Source organism: Dysidea avara, chromosome 4, assembly GCF_963678975.1.
Source record: "Dysidea avara chromosome 4, odDysAvar1.4, whole genome shotgun sequence".
NCBI lineage: Eukaryota > Metazoa > Porifera > Demospongiae > Dictyoceratida > Dysideidae > Dysidea > Dysidea avara.
The window spans coordinates 33,403,645-33,427,833 of NC_089275.1; the positions used below are offsets into that span (position 1 = coordinate 33,403,645).

Consider the following 24,189-nt stretch of genomic DNA (forward strand, 5'->3'; position numbering starts at 1 on the left):
CTGAGATATCTGGCGAGCCGACTGTTTTGTTAGAGTAGCTATATCAGTCAAACTTATTGCTGGACTTAGAATCAACTTTTGCTTGGTTGTCACGCAGGCTGGGCCAATTCTCATTCATCCAGCTGCTTTTAAAAAATTTTAAATAAAGATAGAAGAACCGGCCCTAATGCCAAAAATAGCTACTTAGCCATACGGCTATAGTATCTATGTTAATGCTGGCACACTGACCCATCCACCACACTGTAACTCTAAACTAAGATATTCTATTTCAAAGGGTTTTTCCTATACCTACACCTACAGAACAAAGGATAGAAGAGGGGGCTTAGACAGCCCCGAGGTATATAGGTCAACTGAGGCTGGAATGTGACCCTTAAGGAGATGACCGGAGGAGGAACGACAACCCCTGATGCACATGATGGCCGATTGCAAAAGGGAAAAACCAAGATGGCAGCGAAGCCAACTCATCACTTTACTGTGCTGCCTCCAATCCGCATAGCTACCCAGCCTCCCTATCAAGCTCCCTATACTGCTAGTGGCAACCGGTTGGCACAGTATTTAGTATTAGTGGTGTGATTCCCCTTTGTGGATATGCATGACCCACTGCCCTGTTGCTTTTTCCCAAGAATGCTTCACAATGTCAACAGGATGAAGTTTTACAATACCTAGCTGAGTCAGGAATTTCTGAGTTTCAGTTTAGCACAGCCCAGTGCCATCCATAGCTATTTATGGCAGACCGACCAGGATGAGAGCTGGTGAATCTCTATTCTACCATCTTTAATGATTCCTCCTTGCTGTCCTGACATCATCATCTACAATGAAACATCATGGTAGCTCAGTAGGTGGCATTACTGTCCAGTGGACACCTTTCATCACCTTGAATCTGTGAGAGACTGCAAACAACCTTAAGGAAGAATAATGTTATCTAAAATCTTGTTGGAATTTGCTAGATTGCTTAGGAATCCCATCGTATTGAGCGTAAATCGGATGGCTGCAGGTTCAAGGCTACCTAGGTTCAGTCATGGATTTTTTCTCCTTTCTCCAACTTTTCAAACACACCTTAAGTAGCTAAAGTCTAAGTAGCTATGGTCATTGAGCAGGCTGTATGACCAGGTGTCCTACAGACCTTCAGCACTTGTGCTGTAAAGCATTGATAAAAGTATAATTTAGCTTAGTGTTCAGGGCCACTATTACCATCATTACTGCATTGTATGTATAACACCATGAATTTCAGCAGTTAATCTCAAAATTAAACTGTATAGGAAGCTTCTTGACGAAGCTGCAGGGATTGCAGTCAACATCAAGGAAGGTATCTCTGGCTATGCCATAAGTGGTTGTGTGAGTCCAAGGACACATCACAATGATCATGCACATTAAAGTATTGTTCATGCCTCTTACATCAATAATGATATAGTTCTTCTCTCTTTCACAAAGCAGCCAAACTGATACAATCTATTGGCAACGCTTTTGAATATATATTATTTTTCAATGTAAAATTTAACTAGGAGAATCAAACTTATCAATTAAGCCTCAGATATTAGTGCCTGCTCTGTATATATACAGGCAGTCTTATTGCCACAGAGCTGTTGCCAAGTCATTATAGACATGGACAGTTAATTTCACGAACTAATGTACGAAGTGAACAATATTAAAATTCAATGCCGTAATATCTATAGGGAGGTCACACATGCATTGCGGATTGTGCTTATTATTCTCAGATGTGAGCCATCTAGTGGCTTCATACAATATCAAGACACACGGTAGTGTGTCGTGCGGCCCAAGAAGCCGGCGCGCCACACCGTGAGTATATTGACAGGAAGAACGAAAACGTCATTTTCACACCTTTGTATCTCGGTGATCACTTATCTGATTGGAACCAAATTTGCTACACAGTTGCCCGCCAGCCAAGGGAGTCTACATTTCAAATTTGAAGGAAATCGCTCCAGCCATTTCCGGGATACGAGCTGCCAACGTTTCGTTTTTTTTCTTCGTTTTCTTCTTCTTCTTCTTCGTCTTTTCGCACACTTGCAAAAATTGCTATAACAAGCAAACACGTACTTCGATCGCCTTGAAATTTGGCACACAGAAAGGGAGTCCAAAGGCGAATCCTAGCATCAAATTTGGTACAAATACGATGAATGGTTCAGGAGTTATGACCGATTATTCGCGTAAAACAAGATCGATTTGTTGTCACGCCTACAGGGTAAACCGCTTCATGGAATGAGTTGAAAATTGCTATGTAGATGGAGTAACCATCGTAGGAATGCCTTTTGGTGGTTTGAAAGGAATCGAGATAAAGACCACGGAGATATGGCACAAAACCCAACCTGTGTCACAATTACGCGATCGATTTTTATGAATAAAAAAGTATTAGTTTTCACGCCTACTAGGCAAACCGCTTAGAGCAATGAGCTGAAAATCGGTGTATAGCTGGAATAATCTTCGTAGAAAGTCCTTGCAGTAGTACAGAAGAATCGGATTACAAACCACTGAGTTATGATTCGAAAGCCAACTCCGTGTAGCAAATGCGAGATCGAGATACTCTAATAGAACAGTCACCCTAATAGAGCATTCGGCTAATTTATTTACTCCATTATAGAATTTTATTACATCACAAGTTATTCTGTAGGGAGTTCAGCTGCAAACAGTTAATCTTATAGACAGTTCAGCAAGAAGACAGTCACCATGAGGAGAGTTAAGCAAATATATCACTATAGAGATTCAGAACATTACAAGTCACACTGAAGAAAGTTCAGCTATAAACAAGTCATGCACTGTGTAGAGAATTCAGCTACAATTAAGTCACTCTCTAGAGAATTCAGTTACACAGAATTCAGCTACACACAAGTCACTGTGGAGAGAGTTCAGCTACAAACAAATTACCCTTTAGAGTGATCAGCTACAAACAAAACACTTTGCAGGGTGTTCAACTGCAACAAATCAACCTTTAGAGCGATCAGCAATGAACAAATCAAAACAAATTTACCTGTAGAGAGATCAGCTAGAAACAAATCACCCTGAAGACAGTTCAGCTACAAAAAATCACCCTGTAGAGACATCAGCTAGAAACTAGACACAATGTAAGGAGTTCAGCTACAAGCAATCACCCTGTAGAGAGTTCAGCTAAAACAAATCAACCTGCAGAGAGATCAGCTACAAACAAATCACCTTAGAGAGCTCAGCTACAAACAGATTACCTGTAGAGAGATCGGCTACAAACAAATCAACCTGCAGAGAGATCAGCTACACACAAATCAACTTTTAGAGAGATTAGCTACAAACAAATCACCCTGTAGAGAGATCAGCTATAGAAACTACACACAATGTAAGGAGTTCAGTACAAATAAATCACCCTGTAGAGAGTTCAGCTAAAACAAATCAACCTGCAGTGAGATCAGCTACACACAATTCAACTTGTAGAGAGATCAGCTACAAACAAATCACCCTGTAGAGAGACCAGCTAGAAACTAGACACAATGTAAGGAGTTCAGCTACAAGCAAATCACCGTGTAGAGAGTTCAGCTACAAATAAATTACCTTGTAGAGAGATCGGCTACAAACAAATCAACTTGCAGAGAGGTCAGCTACAAAAATCACCCTGTAGAGATATCAGCTAGAAACAAATCACCCTGAAGAGAGGTCAGCTACAAAAAATCACCTTGTAGAGAGATCAACTACAAACAAAACATTTTGCAGAGAGTTCAGCTACAAACAAATCAACCTTTAGAGCGATCAGCAACAAACAAATCAACTTGCAGAGAGATCATCTAGAAACAAATCAACCTGCAGAGTGATCAGCTACAAACAAATCAGCTTGTAGAGAGATCAGTTACACACAAATCAACCTGTACAGAGATAAGCTAAAAACAAATCAGAGTTCAGCTAAAACAAATCAATCTGCAGAGAGATTAGCTACATACAAATCACCTTATAGATAGTTCAGCTACAAACAAATTACCTTGTAGAGAGATCGGCTACAAACAAATCACCCTGCAGAGAGATCAGCTACACACAATCAACTTGTATAGAGATCAGCTACAAACAAATCACCCTGTAGAGAGATCAGCTACAAACTAGACACAAAGTAAGGAGTTCAGCTACAAGCAAGTTACCCTGTAGAGATTTCATCTACAAGCAAATCAACCTGCAGAGCAATCAGCTAGAAACAAATCACCCTGAAGAGAGGTCAGCTACAAAAAACACCCTGTAGAGAGATCAGCTAGAAACAAATCACCCTGAAGAGAGGTCAGCTACAAAAAAATCACCCTGTAGAGAGATCAACTATAAACAATCACCCTGAAGAGAGGTCAGCTACAAACAAAACACTTTACAGAGAATTCAGCTACAAACAAATCAGCTTGTAGAGAGATCAGTTACACACAAATCAACCTGTAGAGAGATAAGCTAGAAACAAATCACCCTGCAGAGAGTTCAGCTACAAGCAAAACACCCTGTAGAGAGTTCAGCAACAAAGAAACCACCATGTAGAGAGTTCAGCTGCAAACAAATCACCTTATAGAGAGTTCAGCTACAAACAAATCACTCTGTAGAGAGATCAGCTAGAAACTGGACACAATGTAAGGAGTTCAGCTACAAGCAAATCACCCTTTAGTAAGTTCAGCTACAAACAAATCAACCAGCAGTGAGATCACCTACAAAAAAGCACCTTGTACAGAGTTCAGCTACAAACAAATTACCCTGTAGAGAGATCGGCTACAAACAAATCAACCAGTTGAAAGATCAGCTACACACAAATCAACTTGTAGAGAGATCAGCTACAAACAAATCACCCTGTAGAGAGATCAGCTAGAAACTAGACACAATGTAAAGAGTTCAGCTACAAGTAAATCACCCTGTAGAGAGTTCAGCTAAAACAAATCAACCTGCAGAGAGATCAGCTACAAATAAATCACTTTATAAACAGTTCAGCTACAAACAAATTATCTTGTAGAGAGATCGGCTGCAAATTAATCAACCTGCAGAGAGATCAGCTACACACAAATCAACTTGTAGAGAGATCAGCTACAAACAAATCACCCTGTAGAGAGATCAGCTAGAAACTAGATACAATGCAAGGAGTTCAGCTACAAACAAAATCACCCTTTAGTGAGTTCAGCTACAAACAAATCAACCTGCAGTGAGATCACCCACAAAAACGCACTTGTACAGAGTTCAGTTACAAACAAATCACCCTGTAGAGAGATCAGGTAGAAGAATTCACCTTGTAGAGAGTTCAGCAACAAAGAAACCACCATGTAGAGAGTTCAGCTGCAAACAAATGACCCAGTAGAAAGATCAGCTAGAAGAAGTTACCTTGTAGAGAGTTCAGTTACAAAGAAACCATCATATAGAGAGTTCAGCTACAGAGAAATTACCCCGTAGAGAGTTCAGCTAGAAGAAGTCACCTTGTAAAGAGTTTAGCTACAAAGAAACCATCATGTACAGAGTTCAACTACAAAGAAACCACCTGTACAGAATTCAACTACAAACAAATCACCCTGTATAGAGATCAGCTAGAAGAAGTTACCTTGTAGATAGTTCAGCTACAACAATTCACCCTGTAGAAAGATCAGCTAGAAGAAGTCACCTTGTAGAGTGTTCAGTTACAAAGAAACCATCATGTAGAGAGTTCAGCTGCAAACAAATCACCCTGCAGAGAGTTCAGCTACAAAAAAATCACCCTGTAGAGAGTTCAGCTAGATGAAGTCACCTTATAGAGAGTTCAGCTACAAAGAAACCATCATGTAGAGAGTTCGGCTACAAAGACACCACCATGTAGAGAGTTTAGCTGCAAACAAATCACCTGTAGAGAGTTCAGCTAGAAACAAAATACCCTGTAGAGAGATCAGCTAGAAGAGGTTACCTTGTAGAGAGTTCAGCTACAAAGAAACCATCCTGTATATAGTTCACTACATTTCAAGTCACCCAGTAGAGAGATCAGCTGCAAAAAAATCCTGTGGGGAATAATGGGCATGTAATAAATATATGTATATAATTTGTATAATTACTAATAAAATCAAAAATAATTGAAGTACTAAAATTCTTCTTTAAGTTCTTTTCTTCTTCCTGTGTTAAAGAAAAAAACACATGGGTTAAAAAAGCCCCAAAGCCAGCCATAGGCCGGCTTTGCAGTATACAAATACAAAAAGAAGTGATATCTAATCAAAAACAGCCAAGCTGTAAAAAAAGGTGCGGCCCCCAAAAAGGCCATGGTGAAAAAAGATGTGAAATCCAAGGTGGTGGCCAAGAAATGGCTGTGATGGTAGGTTAATGGTTACATTTTAATAACGACAATTCATGTGAATTTTGTGCCGCTTGGTCTTGGCACCAAATTCACCTGAATTTTTGTTATTAAAATGTAACCATTAACCTACACTGTGAAAAAGGTGGGATATAATATGGTATTTCCAGTGGCTTATTGAATACAAATAAACCTTAATATATATCCTGTATTATGCTCATCTTATACTTTAGTATAATGCATACTATACTATTGCATGTATGGTTTCAGTTTAATTACCACAATACTTGAAATAGCTTATATCTGATATAATTCCCACACTATACCATCACATATATGGTTTCAGTATGTTTAACACATTAACTATAGCCTTATGTGGGATTGTTAGTATAATACAGGTTATACCAAGCTTTTTTGTATTCAATAAGCCACTGGAAATACCATCTTATATCCCTCTTTTTTCACAGTGCTACCATCACAGCCATTTCTTGGCCGCCACCTTGGATTTCACATCTTTTTTCACCATGGCCTTTTTGGGGGCCGCACCTTTTTTTACAGCTTGGCTGTTTTTGATTAGATATATATAGCTGTCATCATCATAAGCACCAGAAAAGGTGTTGTTGAATAGCTGATCATCATAGCACTTACAGTTAACATTAAACTGTAGTCTGCATGTAGTAGCACTTAGAGATGCTACTTTTTGAACACTTTATAATTATATAGGTGCTATCATAGCATATTAGATGCTACCATAACACATTACAGTGCATGTACACAATTCACATATAAACATGGTATGTCTCACATATACGTATTAATACACATAAACCTTGAATGTTTGAAAATGATACAGATTGCGCTTATCTCTAATTATAAAGGTAAACTGACCAACATGGGGGAATGGGATGTATATAGCTACATTGTGACTGGATTTGCAGTAAGGTACCTATCTTACACATTTTACATGCAAGCGAACAGTGTTATAACTGTTGACTTACTCTGCTTTTAGTGTCAGAAGGTAGCCGCATGCAGATACTATAGCTGCATGCATTCATTGAAAATTGCAGACAGTTATATGCTATGATAAAAAGTTACAAAGTTTCAAATTTAAAAACGGGTTAAATTTTGTGTGTGAAAAAGGTATTATACCTTTTCACAAATCTGGTCAGATCATGATGTGCGCATGATGCATGCATGGGCAGTTTTAAAGATAGAGAATTGACAATTTTTGATATATAGTAGCTAGTATCAGTTTGAAATTGACTATAAGTATAGCATATTATAGTCTGAATCACATACGTAAGCTGCACATGACAGACTACACAAAGCACAAAAGAAGCAGTGGATGGGTTGTAGCTACTTAAGAACATTAATTATAATAACTACACACTATACATTGCATGTTTTGTGCTTCTCCCTAACCAAACACTGCAAACCATGGCAAAACATCTAGAAACATTTTGTCAAACCCAATACCCAATAGGTGGATTGAACAGATTAGCTAACACTCATAAAAATGATCAAACTTTTCAGCTATATATCATGGGTAAGTGTGATATAGTGTTAGTAGAGAGTACAAGCTCATTGTTAAAGAAATTATGTCACTAGTGTGCTGTACTAGTGTGCAGTATGTTTAACGTCCTCCAGTTATAGGGATCAGAGACACATATCACTTACCAGCAAAAATTTTCCAAAATACAGTGATATATACCATGAGATTGAATGCAATTTATAGCTACAAAATACACAGAGTGAAAGTTGTGAAAATAGCTAACAAATGATGTAGAAGTAATTGCAAATAAATTAAACTGAATTCAAAGGGAAAATGGTCATGGCATATGCCTTCCTGATTTAATACATGTAAGATTGATTTTGAAAGTTTTTGAAAGCAACTATATAGCTAGCTATATTCTATAACATTATATATGTACTTATACACAGTAAAAACAAACTAGTAATAGTGACTAGTGAATCTGATTTCTGCCACAATACCCACTATTTTAGTGTATATAGTGACGTTCACTACTAACTTTGTAGTGACCATGTAGTGATGTTTACTACTAACTTTGTAGTGAGGATCATTGCAAAAGAGTAGTCATGGTCAGTACACAAAAATAGTGAGTATTGTGGCAGAAAGCGAAATTCTCTACTAATTTTTTACAGTGCACGTGTATACTCAGTTTAAAATGCTGTAGGCTTGACTGCAAAATGTTATCCCTTGGTTTTCCACCAATAGTGTTTGCCGTAGCTATATACATTTTTGACTTTGAGATAAAACATATATATATTTAGATGAAAATAGCTTTATTCATATGCATAACATAATTTTTGTTGGGTCAGTAACCTCTCAAGCACACTAATAAAATTTTCCTCACAAGGATATATTAGAGGAAGCTATCTTATATTCCTATATATTTTCCTGCATCTATGTTATGACAGTATTTTTGTTGTAAAACCATCATACAATGATCTGTTGTCCTGAATTTTTTCTGCTTGTGCCTAAATGGTGTAGCAATCTAAAAGTTGTAAATAAACAGAGTGCATCTATTGTAATAAAATCATACACATTGATTACCCATTTTGCAAATTTAATAACATCAACTCATTTGTACCACTATAGTTATCATTATGTAAAAGAAGTGCTACTAAAAAATTTGTGATGATAGCTGTATGTAAGAATACAAGAGTTATGAGGTTTAAAACAAGGAATGTAATTATACAGTAAAGGATCAAATTTGTACAATTTGGTGGACTGCAAAATGTACAGCTATATATGCAGGATATAACATCTTGTGGCACTTATCAAGGGCAGATCCAAAGGGGGGTAGGACACCTATACTGGGGCTACAAAATGTGGCAACTGGTTGATACAACTAGCAGCTAGTGCAGCACATGTGAAAAAAACACTCAACATGAGGAGCATGCTTTATCTTGGACATCTGGGAGAATTCTCTTACGGAAAATTTTGTAAAGTAATTTAGCTATCTCCTTATTGAATAAGCAAAGTGAGCCACTATAACTAAGTGAAGTCATTACTTTCTATAGCAGTGGTAATTATAATTCATATATATAAGGGCACAGCATAAATGCTGCAGTATTATAAGTTCAAAGTTGAGTCTAGGAGTTGCAAGATGGTCTTTTTGTTCTTTACAATGATGAACATTCTATTAGAATAGTTGACTGTTCTACTAGAGTATTTCAATGTTAGCAACTTTTAAAGTAGTTTTATCCCTTTGATCCTTTCCAAGAAGAGAAAAGCTCTTCACTCTTTCCATGTTTAATTTTCATTGCCCATGTACAGTGTATGCTTTAGATGCAACTGCACCTGTACTGTAGCTTCTACTATCTTTAATTTCTAGTTAACACATAGTAAAATTTTGGAGGGGGAGAGGGGGTGCTTCTGTATAGTCCCCCATGCATCCCCCTAAATCCGCCCATGACTTATAGTATAGAACGTAAAAGAGAATATCTGATTCATGCATGATCAGTGTCTGATTCAGTGATTTTAATTTTGCAGGCTTGCGAAAACCTGGTTACAGTAACTATTATAGTGCTTGCGTAAATTGCTTATTTTTACCCTGCGTACTACTACTAGCCATTACTATAGCTTATAATAGTGTGCCATTGACCACTAGTCATGCATTTTGACTATATGACTAGCCCTTTTATATACACCCCAGCATGGATTGGTGCTGGTAGTTATATAAAGCTATTAGCGGCATATTACACTGCAAGCGTTTCTAATGATATGACACATGTATTATTTGACTAAAAGATCCAATAATCTTTTGGTAAAGTAGCTGTTTTTATTTATTTTTATTTGTAGCCCGCGATTTGTTTGAAATTAAATTGTTAGCTATTAAGGGAGTATACAGGTTAACAGCAAAATCCTGGAAAACCTGGTCTAAAAATACAAACTTTACTATGCAATAAGTATTGGTAAGTCACTATATATGTTTAATAGTAGTTTTCAACAAGTCAGACTCAATGTTGGCAAGCTCCAATAGGGGTAGTGAGTATTGACTCTAGTGAGAGGGGGGGGGGGGGGAGATGTTGCATACATAATGAAAGTAGGGATGAAATTGATGAATAAGGGCCATTCAGGTCTCAAAACTGGCTACAATAAACATACAGCACAGGTCTTGCTATACAGCCACATACAGCTATACATGCAGCAGGTGCATCATGTGCTCAGTTTTCCATCATTACTATTAAAACTATAGAGATTGTGCTAAGTGCACACTATAAACATATACTGTAGCCTGAAATGGATATAGTTCTATAGCATAACAGCAAAAAGTTTGATTTCATCCATAACTGCCTTAAGTTCTTCCACTTGTTCTAGTTTATCTAATAATGTTGACCAAGTTTTAGGATGAACACCTTTATCAGTCCATAACCAGTCTTGAAAAAGTTGCCAGCAACATTTCCTTGGATCTTCATTGTGTTGTGCTTTGATTGCTTCAACATCAGTAAATTTAAACTGTAAAATATGTGCAACATCTTCCCAATGTTCTTTAATCTTTGGAACCATGACGAAAACAAGATTTTCCATTTTAGGTTCTACATGGTACAAATGAAATGTATCCCATCACATAATTATGCATTATGTTCTCACTAGTTAGCATTCCAATGTTAACAGTTGTCTTTACTTGACTGTCTAGAGATAGGTCAGAAGTGTGTTTAAACCCTACAAATAGATACATGCAAGCATCATAAAAAATAGAGTTGATTGAAAACAATATTGATGACTGAGACACATGGTGTAGTATTGAGTTATGTAACTAAGGGTAGTACATAGTATGGGAGCATGACAGACAAGTGTGTAGTATACAAGAGTATGGAAAAACATCAATGTGAGTATCAATGCTCTTGTTGGAGCGCAGACTGACATAAAATCATTGATCTATACTTACTAACTGCAGTATATTTAGATACTGGTTTAGAACCATTGTCTATAACAACCCGTGTACCTACGTAAGTAAGCTCATCAGTCAATGGTACCTTGCTACTGTGCAATCTCATGTATGTTCTATTATACTTACTCTAATAGAACATACATGTCAGACAAATACTCTAATAGAGCAGTCATTTCTTCTGTTTACAAAGTGTTCAGATAATAGAGATTCAAATAATCAAAGGAGAACTGTAAATGCATTTCACAGTTAGAACGTTTGAAAGATTACTACTGTACATGTATACCTGGAAAGTTTGTGGTATGTAATTTTCATGGTTTTTGTGGTTCGTAAAAAGCTACCGTAAATTTCATTACGTGAAAATTTAAGCATGATCCACAAGTGTTGACACATGCAGCGGAGAAATGATTGTAACAATTTGTCTTAATTCTAGCGCTATATGTGGATATCACACCTAGTAGTACAAGGGTGTTTGGGTTTCTCCTTATCAGTCACCTTGCAATATTTCCCACCCATGTGTGCTACCGTGTTAGATGCACTTTAGCAATCAGTACGATGCTTGAAGTGAAAATTGATCCAGACCCTTCAAAGATGTATAATTGAAAAATAAAAATCTTCAGATCATTTGGTAGGGAAACTTACAGTAACATACCTGAAGTGCATAACCATGAAATATACATACTGCAAAAATTTCTGGGTGTACGATTGGTGAATGCATAAAATTGTAGGAGCAAGCTTACTTTATATACCACTCTAGTCTTATTGCATGTTTACTTGTAAGGATAGTACTGCTGACAGTTTATAGACATTCTACAATGTATTATTCTCAACTGCAATAACCATGCTAGACAGCATCTGTGTTGACTTACATCAAATGAGATGAAATGAAGTAGTAGTGTGATCTATAAACAGTTAGGTACATCTATGCTAAAGTCCAAGAAGTTTTTTAAACGATGTTTGGTGATACTAGTACATGCATGTGTACAAATGCTAAAAAGCAGAAACATAATTAATTTTGGTGTAGAAAGAAAAACCGAAATAGCACAATGTGTGACCACACTTGACATAAAATGATCTGTTTTGCACAGCCAAACTGGAACTATATAGCATTACCGTGTAGTAGCTACAATTCTCAAACTTCACACAGTTAGTTTTGAGATCCAAGTCTCCTAGGTAGTGTGACAAGCTTAAAATTACAGTAATTTCTGTCCTTGGTGAGGGGCTCTGGCTTGATAGGAAGCATGCATGTAGTGGTAGTTAGGGCAGTACTGGCGTATTAATGGCTTCACAAAAATGCTCAACCAGCTATAAAATGTTATCCACCAGATAAAGGTGGGTAAAAGCAATGAGCAAATTGTTGTCCTAATAGGTTAAATTTTTGTGAAGTGTACAATAGGGAACATATTTTTAAACAATGCACAAAAGGTTGAGGTACTCTATGAGAACAGCCACATGACATAAAATAATCAGCAATTCAAAGCACGTAAGTGGCGACTGATATATTCTAATAGAACAGTCAATATGTTAGGTTCCGTACAAAACGACAATAGAAAGGGTTTAGTTCCTACACTACTATAGGGGAGATTTAGTGCCGCAAGTACTAAATCTTCCCTATATCAATGTAGGTACTGTATTGTGCTGGGGCACTAAATCTTCTTCTTATCCAAATACTCTGTTATATGAACAGTAGAAGTGACTTTTCTATTGAAGTATTGACTAACATGTATGTTCTATTAGAGTATTTGAGTAAAGTTCTGTATCAATTATTCAGCCAATGATTATCCAAACACGTTATCGTAACATTAGAATGACTCTTTTATTAGAGTGTTGAGTAAGGATTATGTATTTGAATAGAGTTCTGCATTATAAATGAATAACCTCTACCTAAACCTTTTCATTATTTGAATGCACTGAGGGCAATGAGTTCGTATAGCAGAGGTAACAAGGCGGCAATTAACTTGCACAGTGTACATATGGTCAACTTATAATGTCAACAGTGCCAATATGATCAACAACCCTGTCCACTTGGGTTTTATTTCCAGTACAACATTATAACATTGCTGAAGTATGTCAAAAATTACAGAACAACAGATGGACCAGGCAATCCAGAGCAGAACCATCATAGAAAGATTGTGAGTCATTCATCGCTAAATTCATGATACGTACAGCATTCACACATTGTAAGCTATCAAACAGTACGGCAGTACTGTTTCAGTAGAGATCCCCACAAAAAGACGCTTGCCACCTACAATTCCACCATTAAAAATTATCCTAGAAACATCTTAAGTGACAAAAATTATTTTTATGGAATAATATTAGTCCATCGGACATCAAATACAGCATTAAAAACAAGAAAACAGTCACAGACAACCGGATGTAAAATTAAAAAAAAATTACCAAGACTTGAAATTTTATCTACCTACCAGCCTCCCTGTCTGCCTGACCACAGTTGCAAGGCTGGAGGCCAAATGAAGCAGCACATGGCCACCATTTTATGCCACAATAACAAACTCACCAGAGGTGCTTAAGCTTGGTAGATATGTACATACCTGTAAATTCATGATAAGTTCAAAACCATGTCTATTAACGTGACCTTGGTTCAGGTTCATTAATCGTAATGATTGAGCATCAAGACCAGACCTCTTAGTAATCTATTTACTCTATCACGATGACACACCCTGTTATGTACTGTATTGTATTTTAACTCATCATTGTTCTTATTTTCTCTTTTATTACTCTTGTTCTTTTTTTGGATTGCATTTCAAGTATTGTTTGTGCTGCCTGTTCATGCTTGATTTGAAAATGGTGGATGTCACAAACTTCCTGTGCCCCCACTGAATCATAGCAAAACTTTGTAACTCAAAAATTTAAGCATGATCATACATCAAAATATATTTCTGTGTTAAAGTTCATGTACTCATGCAGATTTTCTGACATATTTTACACATTACTCACCTGCAATCTCTGACTGGTTATCAACAGAGGTGTCATAACTCTTTATGCCAGGATCTACATGGTGGCTACAATTGAAACATATTTACAGTACTTTTCTCTTACTGTTATAAAGATCATCAACTGGATCAAGGCCAAGTTGACGTCTTCTCACATTAGTAAGAGCAATCTCCAGTGTCTTCCATGTAGCGTTAGGAGTTATCCTCAACCATCTGTGTAGAATTTCTTGAAAACAACTCTCATTTCTCTGATCATTTTTTTCAACAATGCTAAGCGTATAAATATCTAACTGCAATTCCATGCACACATCTACCCAGTCAGCAGCATGTCTCTTGACAACATATCTGTTGAGGTCTTTCATTGTTGGAATATCATCCTCTACAAGACACATATTTTAATTGTTTCAGCAAACAGTGAAACAAAACTCAAATTAATATATACCATCACATTTGCTCATTGTGTACCATATGAGTTATGTGTCTTTGCTCAAATTGCAGCAAAATATAATTTTATTGTCACAATTTCTAAACTTGCAGGGAAAGATCTAGGAGCTGGCAAGGGGAGGGGCACAAACGAGTTCAGATTCAAAGGTCTGGACTAGCTATATATTAAGTAGTTACAGTCTGTGCATACACACAGCAACAAATAATCACCTCTCAGGAATTGTTTCACTGTTGAACTACTGTATGGCCATTGTAGAAAGTTGCAAGTCTTAAAAACTGTTACAATAGCTTAAACCTGCCACATGATAATTAGTTTTAGAGGTGCCTAATATGCATGAAGGTGGTGGATGACAGTTTAAGTTGGTTTCAGGCGAATCTGCAGTAAAAGAAGGTTGTCTGCCTTTTAAAGTGGTATTATTGAGTAACAAACTGATTTATCCCTTACTAGAGTCTTACAAGTATGATATAGCTCTGAAAGAGCAGAGGTGGGGGTGGGGTGGGCATCTAGGCCCCTATCCAAAAATATCTAGCGATGCCTATTATAGGTAGTAATAATACATAATACAAGTCACTCACTATTTTTAATCTGATCAATCACTACTGCACCTTCCACTAGTGTTACACCTATTACAATAGCCAATGTCACTATATCAGCACACATAAATCACTTCACGTGTTATACTTCAATAACCTGCTAACCATTGCACATAATGGATCAGGACTAGTTGTTAAATGAAGACACACTTAATATCTAAAAAGCACTAGACTGTAACTGTGACATCTATTACATGGTACTGAATAGTAAAAATCTTGTACTTTACCATGAGAAAGTAGTGACCAGAAATCAACCTAACAATATCTTTGTGGTGGCTTGACAGTAGAAAACAAAAAGTGCCTTCAGTGCAATTTGAAATGGTTTTAATAAGTTGCTACAATTTTAAACTATTTCTCTGCTGACTACTAACTGATGCCTGATGCAAGCATAGTTGAAGTAATGGGCTTCATACTTTCACACTGCTATAGTGCCTTTTAGCATACTGCAGTACGTTATGTAATACATGCATCATGGACTTCTCCTTTGTGTCTAATTTTTTGATGATGTATGGTAGCACATGCATGACTTTGTGTGTAGTCTATCATAAAGGGTGATATGGAAAATCAGCTGTTTTCTTTGCACTCAACTCCAACAGGTGTTCACAGAAAGGTAGGAAGTTTTAATGTTAGCTGCAGGTGTAGATGACCTAGAGCTTATTTATTAATAATGCAGAACTCCATTCAAATAATATTAGAAATGAAATTGATAAATTTTATATTGAGTAAGCATCATGGAAGTACCTTCCGATTGCCCCTTTTGATTATTCGAATGCACTAAGAGCGATGAGTTTGAATAACATAGGGACCACTGTACAGATAACAAGGGGGCAACCCACTTGCACAGTCTACGTACATATGGGTATGGTCAACTTATAAGGCTGATGTCACCACTGCCAATAGGACCAACAACCCCGTCCACTTATGTTTTATTTGTACAACCTTATAATAATTCAGAATTTCATTGGCTCTATATGGAGTTAAAAATCTTGGATACTGGAATGCCTAGGCGCATAAAGACATCTGTATCACCTAATGACCATGTGCAGGACAGTGTTAAAACTGGGAACCCAGATGACTTGATGATCTGGATAGCAATCTGAATCAGACTCAGATTAATTAACACTAAGACATGTGCCAATTAATACATTTTGGGTGCTCGACAAGCGTGTTCAGTTAACTACAAGTTTTACAGGTATGAAAACTAAGTAGGTAAGGTATATAATTAGCATTTGGTCAATGGGAGTGATTTTATGTAAGTTTATAAACAGCATTCCTGTAAGTGGGTGTGGCTTCGTGCATACCTACAAACTTCAATTCACTGTACTGATAAATTAGCATATGTTACAAACAGTAGTGGACATGCCTCTACATAAGCCACCATAAACTTAATCCAACAATCAATCTGACTCCAAATAAATTATTTGTTCTCTAGGCATATTTGCATATGGGTGGGCAGTCCATTTCTATTATTCCATTGTAAAATTGGCAACTTTTCAAGCCATTGTTTGCTGGGCACAGCCATAATTAACTGCATAAAAGTTTGTTCAAGCTTGTGCCTTCATTTTTAAGTTGCAGGAATAACAAAAAGTTAAAACAGTACTGACTTTATAGTACACTGACAGGAGATGTGACACCCTTTCAAGTTAAATTAACATGCAAAGGTCCCCTACCCACCCCCCATAAGGGGAAGCGGTTAGGTGTGAAACCAGCCTGCTTGTTTGTATTCCACCCCAACACCCCCGAGCATGTGATGCAAGCAACCAGCATGCTTGGTCATACTCAGGCTAAGCCGTCCAGCCATTTCTTAGTCAGCTGTGCCAACTTTGGAGTGACAAGGGGCAACTGAGGAATCATTGGGCAAAATTGCTTTACCTATTTGGCTATGCAATTGATGGCACGTAGCATGGGATATTAATTGGTTAAGTGATTCATTGCCTGAGGAAGCAGCAAGCAGTAGTGGGAGCCCACATGTGTACAACAGCTATGTGGGGTAGGTGAACATTTACACAAAACAATAAACGCAGCAGTGACAGCAGGGACCCACACGTGTACAACAGCTATGTGAGATAGGTAAAGCAGTCATGCAAAGCCATACATTAGCGGCAGCAGCAGCAGTGGGGGCCCACATGTGTACAACAGCTGTGTGGGATAGGCAAAGCAGTCATAGCAGCAGTAGCAGCAATGGGAACATGCATGTGTACAGCAGCTGTGTGGGGTAGGTGAAGCTGTCATGCAAGCAATGGTAGTGGCAGTGGAAGCAACGGTGGGAGCCCACATGTGTACAATAGCAATGCGGGGTAAGTAGAAAAATCATGCAAGCAATGGCAGCGGTGGCAGCAGCAATGGGGAAACCCTCATGCATACAACAGCTATGTGGGGTAGGAAAGCAGTCATACAAGGTTATATCAAGCAGCCATGCAGTAGCACTTTTGGTGATTTGGAGGCTATGTGCTGACAAGCATGACGCCAATGCAATATGACATTCTTAGTTTAGCCATCTTGGCTATAGTAACATAGACCATAGCACCGTGCAAGTAGGTACCAAAGTTATTTTGTTTATTTTTATGCCTTTGTAAGCAACACATTGCACCCAATTTTTCCCCAGATTTATTTAGTTTTGTGATTGTTGGTTGTAATTTAGTTGTGGTTGCCCCTGTCACAGGCCTGCACACTGAAATTTTTATGTCAGTATGTAACTACGCATGCATTGTATAATACACATAAATTATATGAATTGACACATATAACATGGCATATACTTATGTATATAAATACATATTTATATTTATATTATACACGTATACATACCAGTATACCCAATACTTTTTGTATAAAATGATTGGTTAGTGCAATGATCATCAATGACATACATGTTATAGTTGTGATATAAGTAAAGGAATAGCATACAGCAACAAAGAAAATAATACTTGCATTGTTCTAAGTCAACTGGTAGGTAGCGCATGCCGATCGGCATCCCAAAGTGGTTGGCTTGTAGCATTTGTTCTGGACATTAGATCAGTGATTGCAGGAGTTAACAGTGGGAAGCGGTGGATGTAGGATAGGTAGGCATTACTAGTTCAGTGTCTTAGGCTTTTGATCATCCAGGCTGGTATTCTGGCAGCAGTAACAATTGTAGCGGAACCAATCCTGAAACTGTGAGAGGCATACTGGGATTGGTATAGTCCAGCTGCCTTTAGCAAATTGCGGAGGGTTTTGTTTAAAGAAGCTTGTGTTAATGGGGCAAACCTGCCTGTGCTGAAAAGTGGGTCTTCGGTGGTGGTTTGTTGGCCAATGGAACATAGGACAGAAAAGCTCGTACTAGGCAGGTGGAAATGTTGGTAGGATATATGAGGATTTCATGGCCTTTACAGAAAGGGTCAGTCTTTGATTGCCTTATGTTGATGGAGATTCTGTCAGTATGACTGATGTCGCAGATTGAGGTATTCATTGGCATGCAGGAAACCATAAAAGGCAAGTGTAAAAGCAGACCACAGCATTCTTTGCTCAGCCAGGGAGTAGTGTGACTGCCGCAGTTCACATTTCAGTGTTTGTAAGAGGTTAACTGTGATAGGAGGAGGATGCAGCATCTGTCACCTTGTATGTGGCGCATGCCCCTGCAAACTAGTTGTAACAGTGGGTCTGACGTCGGGTCCTCAAAACCTTCTTTTATGTGCCATAGACGGATACCACACAGGTAGACCTTCAGGGTTTTGTGAGACACATGTTGAGATACACTGGCACAGAAGTATTGGAGGGTTAGTGATGATGCTGGCAATGGAGGAACAGCATATTGAATACACAAGCGTTGGAAAATTGCTCTGCCTAATTGGTATGAGAGTCTGGTTGAGGCAGCGACTTCATGATAACAGCAAGGTGTTGATGAATGATTGTGGAGGCCAAGCAGGGATTGAGTCCGGAGCTTGCTTTGCCAGTGGGATGAGGTGGTAGAACTTGATCATCTGAAAGCAGGACAGATCATCAGCTACATCATTAAGAACACCTGGTATATGCATAACACATACATTGATATTATACAGGACTGCTCTAAAGTATAGTAAGCATACCAGAGCCATAATGTAGGGGTCGTGGGTTGCGCCCTTTTCTCATATATCCACTACTGCCTGATTGTCACAATGGAAAATAATTTTTTGTTTGGTCCAATAAATACCCCAGGTGTGGACTACCATGAGTACTGCAAACAGCTCTTTCCAGGTTATATTCATAGTTTGCTGTGTAGGAGACCAATTGCATTGCAGCTACCTGCCTGACCAGTAAGCACCCCATCCCTGGGTGTCAGATGCATATGTATAGACCTGCATTGATTCGCTGTGGAGCCAGTTAGTTTGCAGAATGAGGCTCTTTCCTGACCACTGTGGCAAGAAATCTAGCCATCATTGTAGATCTAATTTCACTTTAACGGTCAAGGGTAAATGGTAGTGAAGCTTCAATACTGTTGTGCTCAGGTCTATGAGCCTACATAAGAAAATGCGGCCAGCTGGTAAGACTTTGCAACAGAATGAAACCTTTCCAATTAAGGAGATCAAGTGCAATTACGGTAGTATCTAAGATGAGTTAGTTTGGAGAGCAAGGCCTGCTTTCTTTCTTGTGTTATACTTGCTTCCATGGTGGTAGTGTTAAGCAAAATGCCCAAGAAACTTAATGATGTACAGTAGATGGGCCTTCTACCTTGGATGATTTCACTGGTGCATCAATCTTGTTACAAAAGGAAACCATTGCTGTAAGGTTGTTCATGCAGTCATTGCTAGGCCTGGAGTAAAGAAATCATCCAAGTAGTGTAGCAAGTGTGCTACTCTGTAATTGTGTTGCAATATCCAGTGGATTACATCAGAAAGATTGTTTAACAGGAAAGGAGCTGAACGCAGGACAAATGGTAGGCAGATATCTACATAAAAATACTGGCGCCACTGAATATCCAAGAGATTCCAATCCTCTGGGAATACTGGAATTAATCTAAAAGCATCCTTAAGATCAATTTTGCTAAGAAGTGCATTGGGACCAAGTTTGTTAATAATGTTGTATGCATCGTCTATAGTGCAGTAAGTTAAGTGTAAGTGTTGGGTCTATTATAATCATTTATACTGTGTGGTGCAGGGGCGGAGAGATGGTATATAACTCGCCATCCCCTGTCGTGTTTTGGGAGTAGTGGTTTTAGCAGTACAAAGTCTTTATAGCAGCGTTGATATCACCTTGGCAAGTAGATAAAGCTTTGCCTCGTGGCGTTCTTCAAGCAAGGCATGATTCACGTGAGTTAATGAACCCATTGAACTAGTTTGTCCAGTTACCGTAGCCTGTTCCCGAGCATGCGCATTTCTATTGATGTCCTAGCTTACCTTTCATGTTAACCTCAATTTATTGTTGGGCAATACATTACATTTTTACTGAACCTTTACAGTATGCATGAAAATGATAGAATAGTACTGATAGTAAACAGACATGGGCGGTGGATGGGAAACAGAGAATTTACCTTGTAGCAGCAAAGGAGATCAAAGATTTTTGATGATTTCTTGAAACATGTAGGACTGGCTCTGGCCATTGGGTGGACCATCTATGGTCTCTGTATACAGTTAGTGTGCAGCACACAGACAAAAATAATTAAAACTTCATTAGGAGATGATTAAACATTGCGGGTGTGCAATACAGAAGCTACGCTATGAAATGTTGGAGATCATGAGCATCAGTTTTAGTAAATATCAAGTCTTCAACAGCAATCTGCACATACTGTATAGTAGTTACTGACAATGACTACAATAAGTGCCAAACAGTCTCTCAAAAGAAGAGTTTTGTGGTACTGTACTGATACCATGATTTAAGTTTGCTGCTAAAGTAGGGAAACAAGGAAGGTTGCCTAAACCTGCAGATACACTAGCGGACATTTAATTTCTGATTTAGTCTATACATGCAGTATGACTGAATTAGGTCCAATAGTATATTTGCAGATGTAAGTGACTTCCCTTGTAGTTTTTGGGTGGATACCATATGTACACAACCATTCAATTAGGAGTTCCTGGCAACAATTCTTTGGATCTCCATTATACTTAGCTTTTATAGCATTTACTGTTGGCATCTTAAAACGTAAAGTAAATGTGACATTTTTCCATTTTGTTTCAATATTTGGAATCACAATCTTATTCAGATCAGCCATTTCTGGCTCTTATACATATATTCCAAGACACAAATTATGACTAGCCAATCATATCTGGTACCAACTTACCACTTTCCAGCAATGCGTGCTCGTCTGTACTTTTCTGTAGAGCTACTTCTGAATATAGTGCTGTTAGAGGTGTTGTTGATTTCACCATACGGTCTGTATTGATAAAACTATTTGACAGACTACTACCATACATTTGTTTTCACATCAGCAATAATCTCACATGTTTACACATTTTTCTATATTCTCTTATATAATCCAAAACAGCCAAGCTGTAAAAAAAGGTGTGGCCTCCAAAAAGGCCATGGTGAAAAAGATGTGAAATCCAAGGTGGCGGCACCAAATTCACCTGAATTGTTGTTATTAAAATTTTTACCATTAACCTAACATCACAGCCATTTCTTGGGTGCTACCTTGGATTTCATAACTTTTTTCACCATGGCCTTTTTGCATTAACCTACCACGATAGCCATTTCTTGGCCGACACCTTGGATTTCACATCTTTTTCACCATGGCCTTGTTGGGGTCCGCACGTTTTTTTACAGCTAGGCTGTTTTGGATTAGAAATCATTTTTCTTTTTGTATTTGTATACACCAAAGCTGTTGTATGGCCAGCTTTGGGATTGTTTTAACCTGTGTTTTTTCTTTACCACAGCGAAAGAAAAAAAACATTCAAAGCAGACTTTTTTATATTAACTAGAGTATTTTTGATTTCATCAGTAATTATACAAATTTTGAATTTATTACGTGCCATTTCTTTTACAGGATAACTTGTATGTAGCTGATCTCCACTGGGTGACTTGAAATAAACTCTATGTGGTGACATAAAATGTAGCTGAACTCTCTACATGATAACATAAAATGTAGCTGAACTCTCTACAGGATGATTTGTTTGTAGCTGAACTCTCTACATGGTGCCTTGGTTCTAGCTGATCTTTCTACAGGATGACATATTTCTAGCTAATGTCGTGACTGATATATATCTCTATAGTGTGATTTGTTTGCAGCTGAACTCTCTTTTTCTAGCTGATCTCTCTACAGGGTGGCTTGTTTGTAACTAAACTCAATACAGGATGACTTTTTTCTAGTTGATCTAACAGGGAGATTTGTTTTTAGCTGAACTCTTTACATGGTGACTTAGTTCTAGCTAATTTTTCTACAGGATAACTTATTATTTCTAGCTGATCTCTCTACAGGGTCACTTTTTTCTAGCTGATGTCTCTGCAGGGTGACTTGTTTGCAGCTGAACTCTCTACAGGCTGAATTGGTTGCAGCTAAACTCTTTTTTTCTAGCTGATCTTTCTACATTGTGATTGTTTCGTAGCTGATCCCTCTACAGGGTGGCTCATTTGTAACTGAACTCAATACAGGATGACTTGTTTCTAGCTGATCTAACAGGGAGATCTGAATTCTTTACATGGTGACTTGGTTCTAGCTGATTTTTCTACAGGATGAATCATCTAGCCGATCTCTCTACAGGGTAACTTGTTTCTAGCTGATCTCTCCACAGGATATAAATTATCTCTAGCTGATCTCTCTACAGGGTCACTTGTTTCCAGCTGATCTCTCTACAGAAAGATTTTTTTAGCCAATTTCTCTATTGGTCTTTCTACAGGATGACTTGTTTCTAACCAATTTCTCTACAGGGTGGATTGTCTCTAGCTGATCTTTCTACAGGGTGACTTGATTCTACCCAACCTCTCTACATGGTGACTTGTTTCTAACTGATCTTTCCGTGGGGTGATTTGTTTCAAGTTGGTTTTTCTACAAGATGATTTAAAATCTAGCTGATCTCACTACAGGGTGACTTGTTTCTAGCTAGCTGATCTCTCTACAGGGTGAGTGGCAGCTGATTTCTCTCCAGGGTGATTTCTTTTTACTGAACTCTGACTTTGTTTCAAGATGATCTCTCTACAGAGTGATTTGTTTCTAGCTGATCTTCCTATAGGATTTATTTCTAACTGAATGCTGTACAGGGTGATTTGCTGATCAGCCTACCAAGAGATTTATTTGTAGCTGAACTCTCCAAAGGATGACCTGAAATGTAGTTGGAATCTTTACAGGGTGATTTAATCAAGCTGATCTCTCCACAAGGTGCCTTGTTTCCAGCTGATCCCTCTACAGCGTGATCTGTTTCTAGCTGACTTTTCTACAGGGTGACTTGTTTTTAGCTGAACTCTTTCAGGGTGACTTAATTCTATCTGATCTCTACAGGATGACTTATTTCTAACTGATCTTTCTATGGGGTGATTTCTTAAAGCTGATCTTTCTACAGGATGATTTGAAATATGTGACCAGATCTGCAAAAACCCGACACTATCGTGCATTTTACAAATTCCTGATTATTAAATATTTATAATCTACTTAGACAAGCGTACCCTATGACAAAGTTTCAGCCTCATATGTCAATAAGTTTCGGAGTTACAGCTGTACAAAGTAGCAGCAACAGAATAATCGATTTGTACAGCAGGCTTGCGTGATTGTGTCAGGTTTTTGCAGATCCGGTCACATATACGTGTAGCTGATCTCACTACAGGGTGACTTATTTCTAGCTAGCTGATCTCTACATGGTGACTTGTTTCTGGATGATTTCTCTATACAGGGTGACTTCTTTCTGGCTGTACTCTCTACAGGGTGACTTGCTTCTATCAGATCTCTCTACCGGGTGATTTGTTTTGAGCTGATCTTTCTACAGGGTGATTTGAAATGTAGCTGATTTCTTTACAGGGTTGCTTGTTTCTAGCTGATCCTTCTACTGGGTGACTTCAAATGCAGTTGAACTCTTTGCAGGATAACTTGCTTCTAGCTGATCTCTATACTGAGAGATTTGTTTCTATCTGAACTCTCCACAGGGTGGCTTATTTCTAGCTGAAACAT

At 38.1% G+C, this 24,189-nt stretch overlaps 2 protein-coding genes across 4 annotated transcripts in view; one reads left to right on the forward strand and one right to left on the reverse strand.

Annotated features, from left to right (window-relative positions):
* Nucleotides 1-24,189, forward strand: part of LOC136254748 (uncharacterized) — a 304,047-nt gene that overhangs the window by 211,943 nt on the left and 67,915 nt on the right. The window lies entirely within an intron of this gene.
* Nucleotides 10,430-24,189, reverse strand: part of LOC136254738 (uncharacterized) — a 100,980-nt gene continuing 87,220 nt past the window's right edge. For both annotated transcript variants that reach the window (XM_066047477.1, XM_066047476.1), the window contains 6 exons: nucleotides 21,376-21,468; nucleotides 15,126-15,173; nucleotides 14,212-14,484; nucleotides 14,110-14,163; nucleotides 10,857-10,928; nucleotides 10,430-10,801 (listed from right to left, as the gene is read on the reverse strand). In XM_066047477.1, the coding sequence (XP_065903549.1) occupies nucleotides 10,518-10,801; nucleotides 10,857-10,928; nucleotides 14,110-14,163; nucleotides 14,212-14,484; nucleotides 15,126-15,173; nucleotides 21,376-21,468 (824 nt within the window). In that variant the 3' untranslated portion in view covers nucleotides 10,430-10,517. The remainder of the gene's footprint in view (nucleotides 10,802-10,856; nucleotides 10,929-14,109; nucleotides 14,164-14,211; nucleotides 14,485-15,125; nucleotides 15,174-21,375; nucleotides 21,469-24,189) is intronic.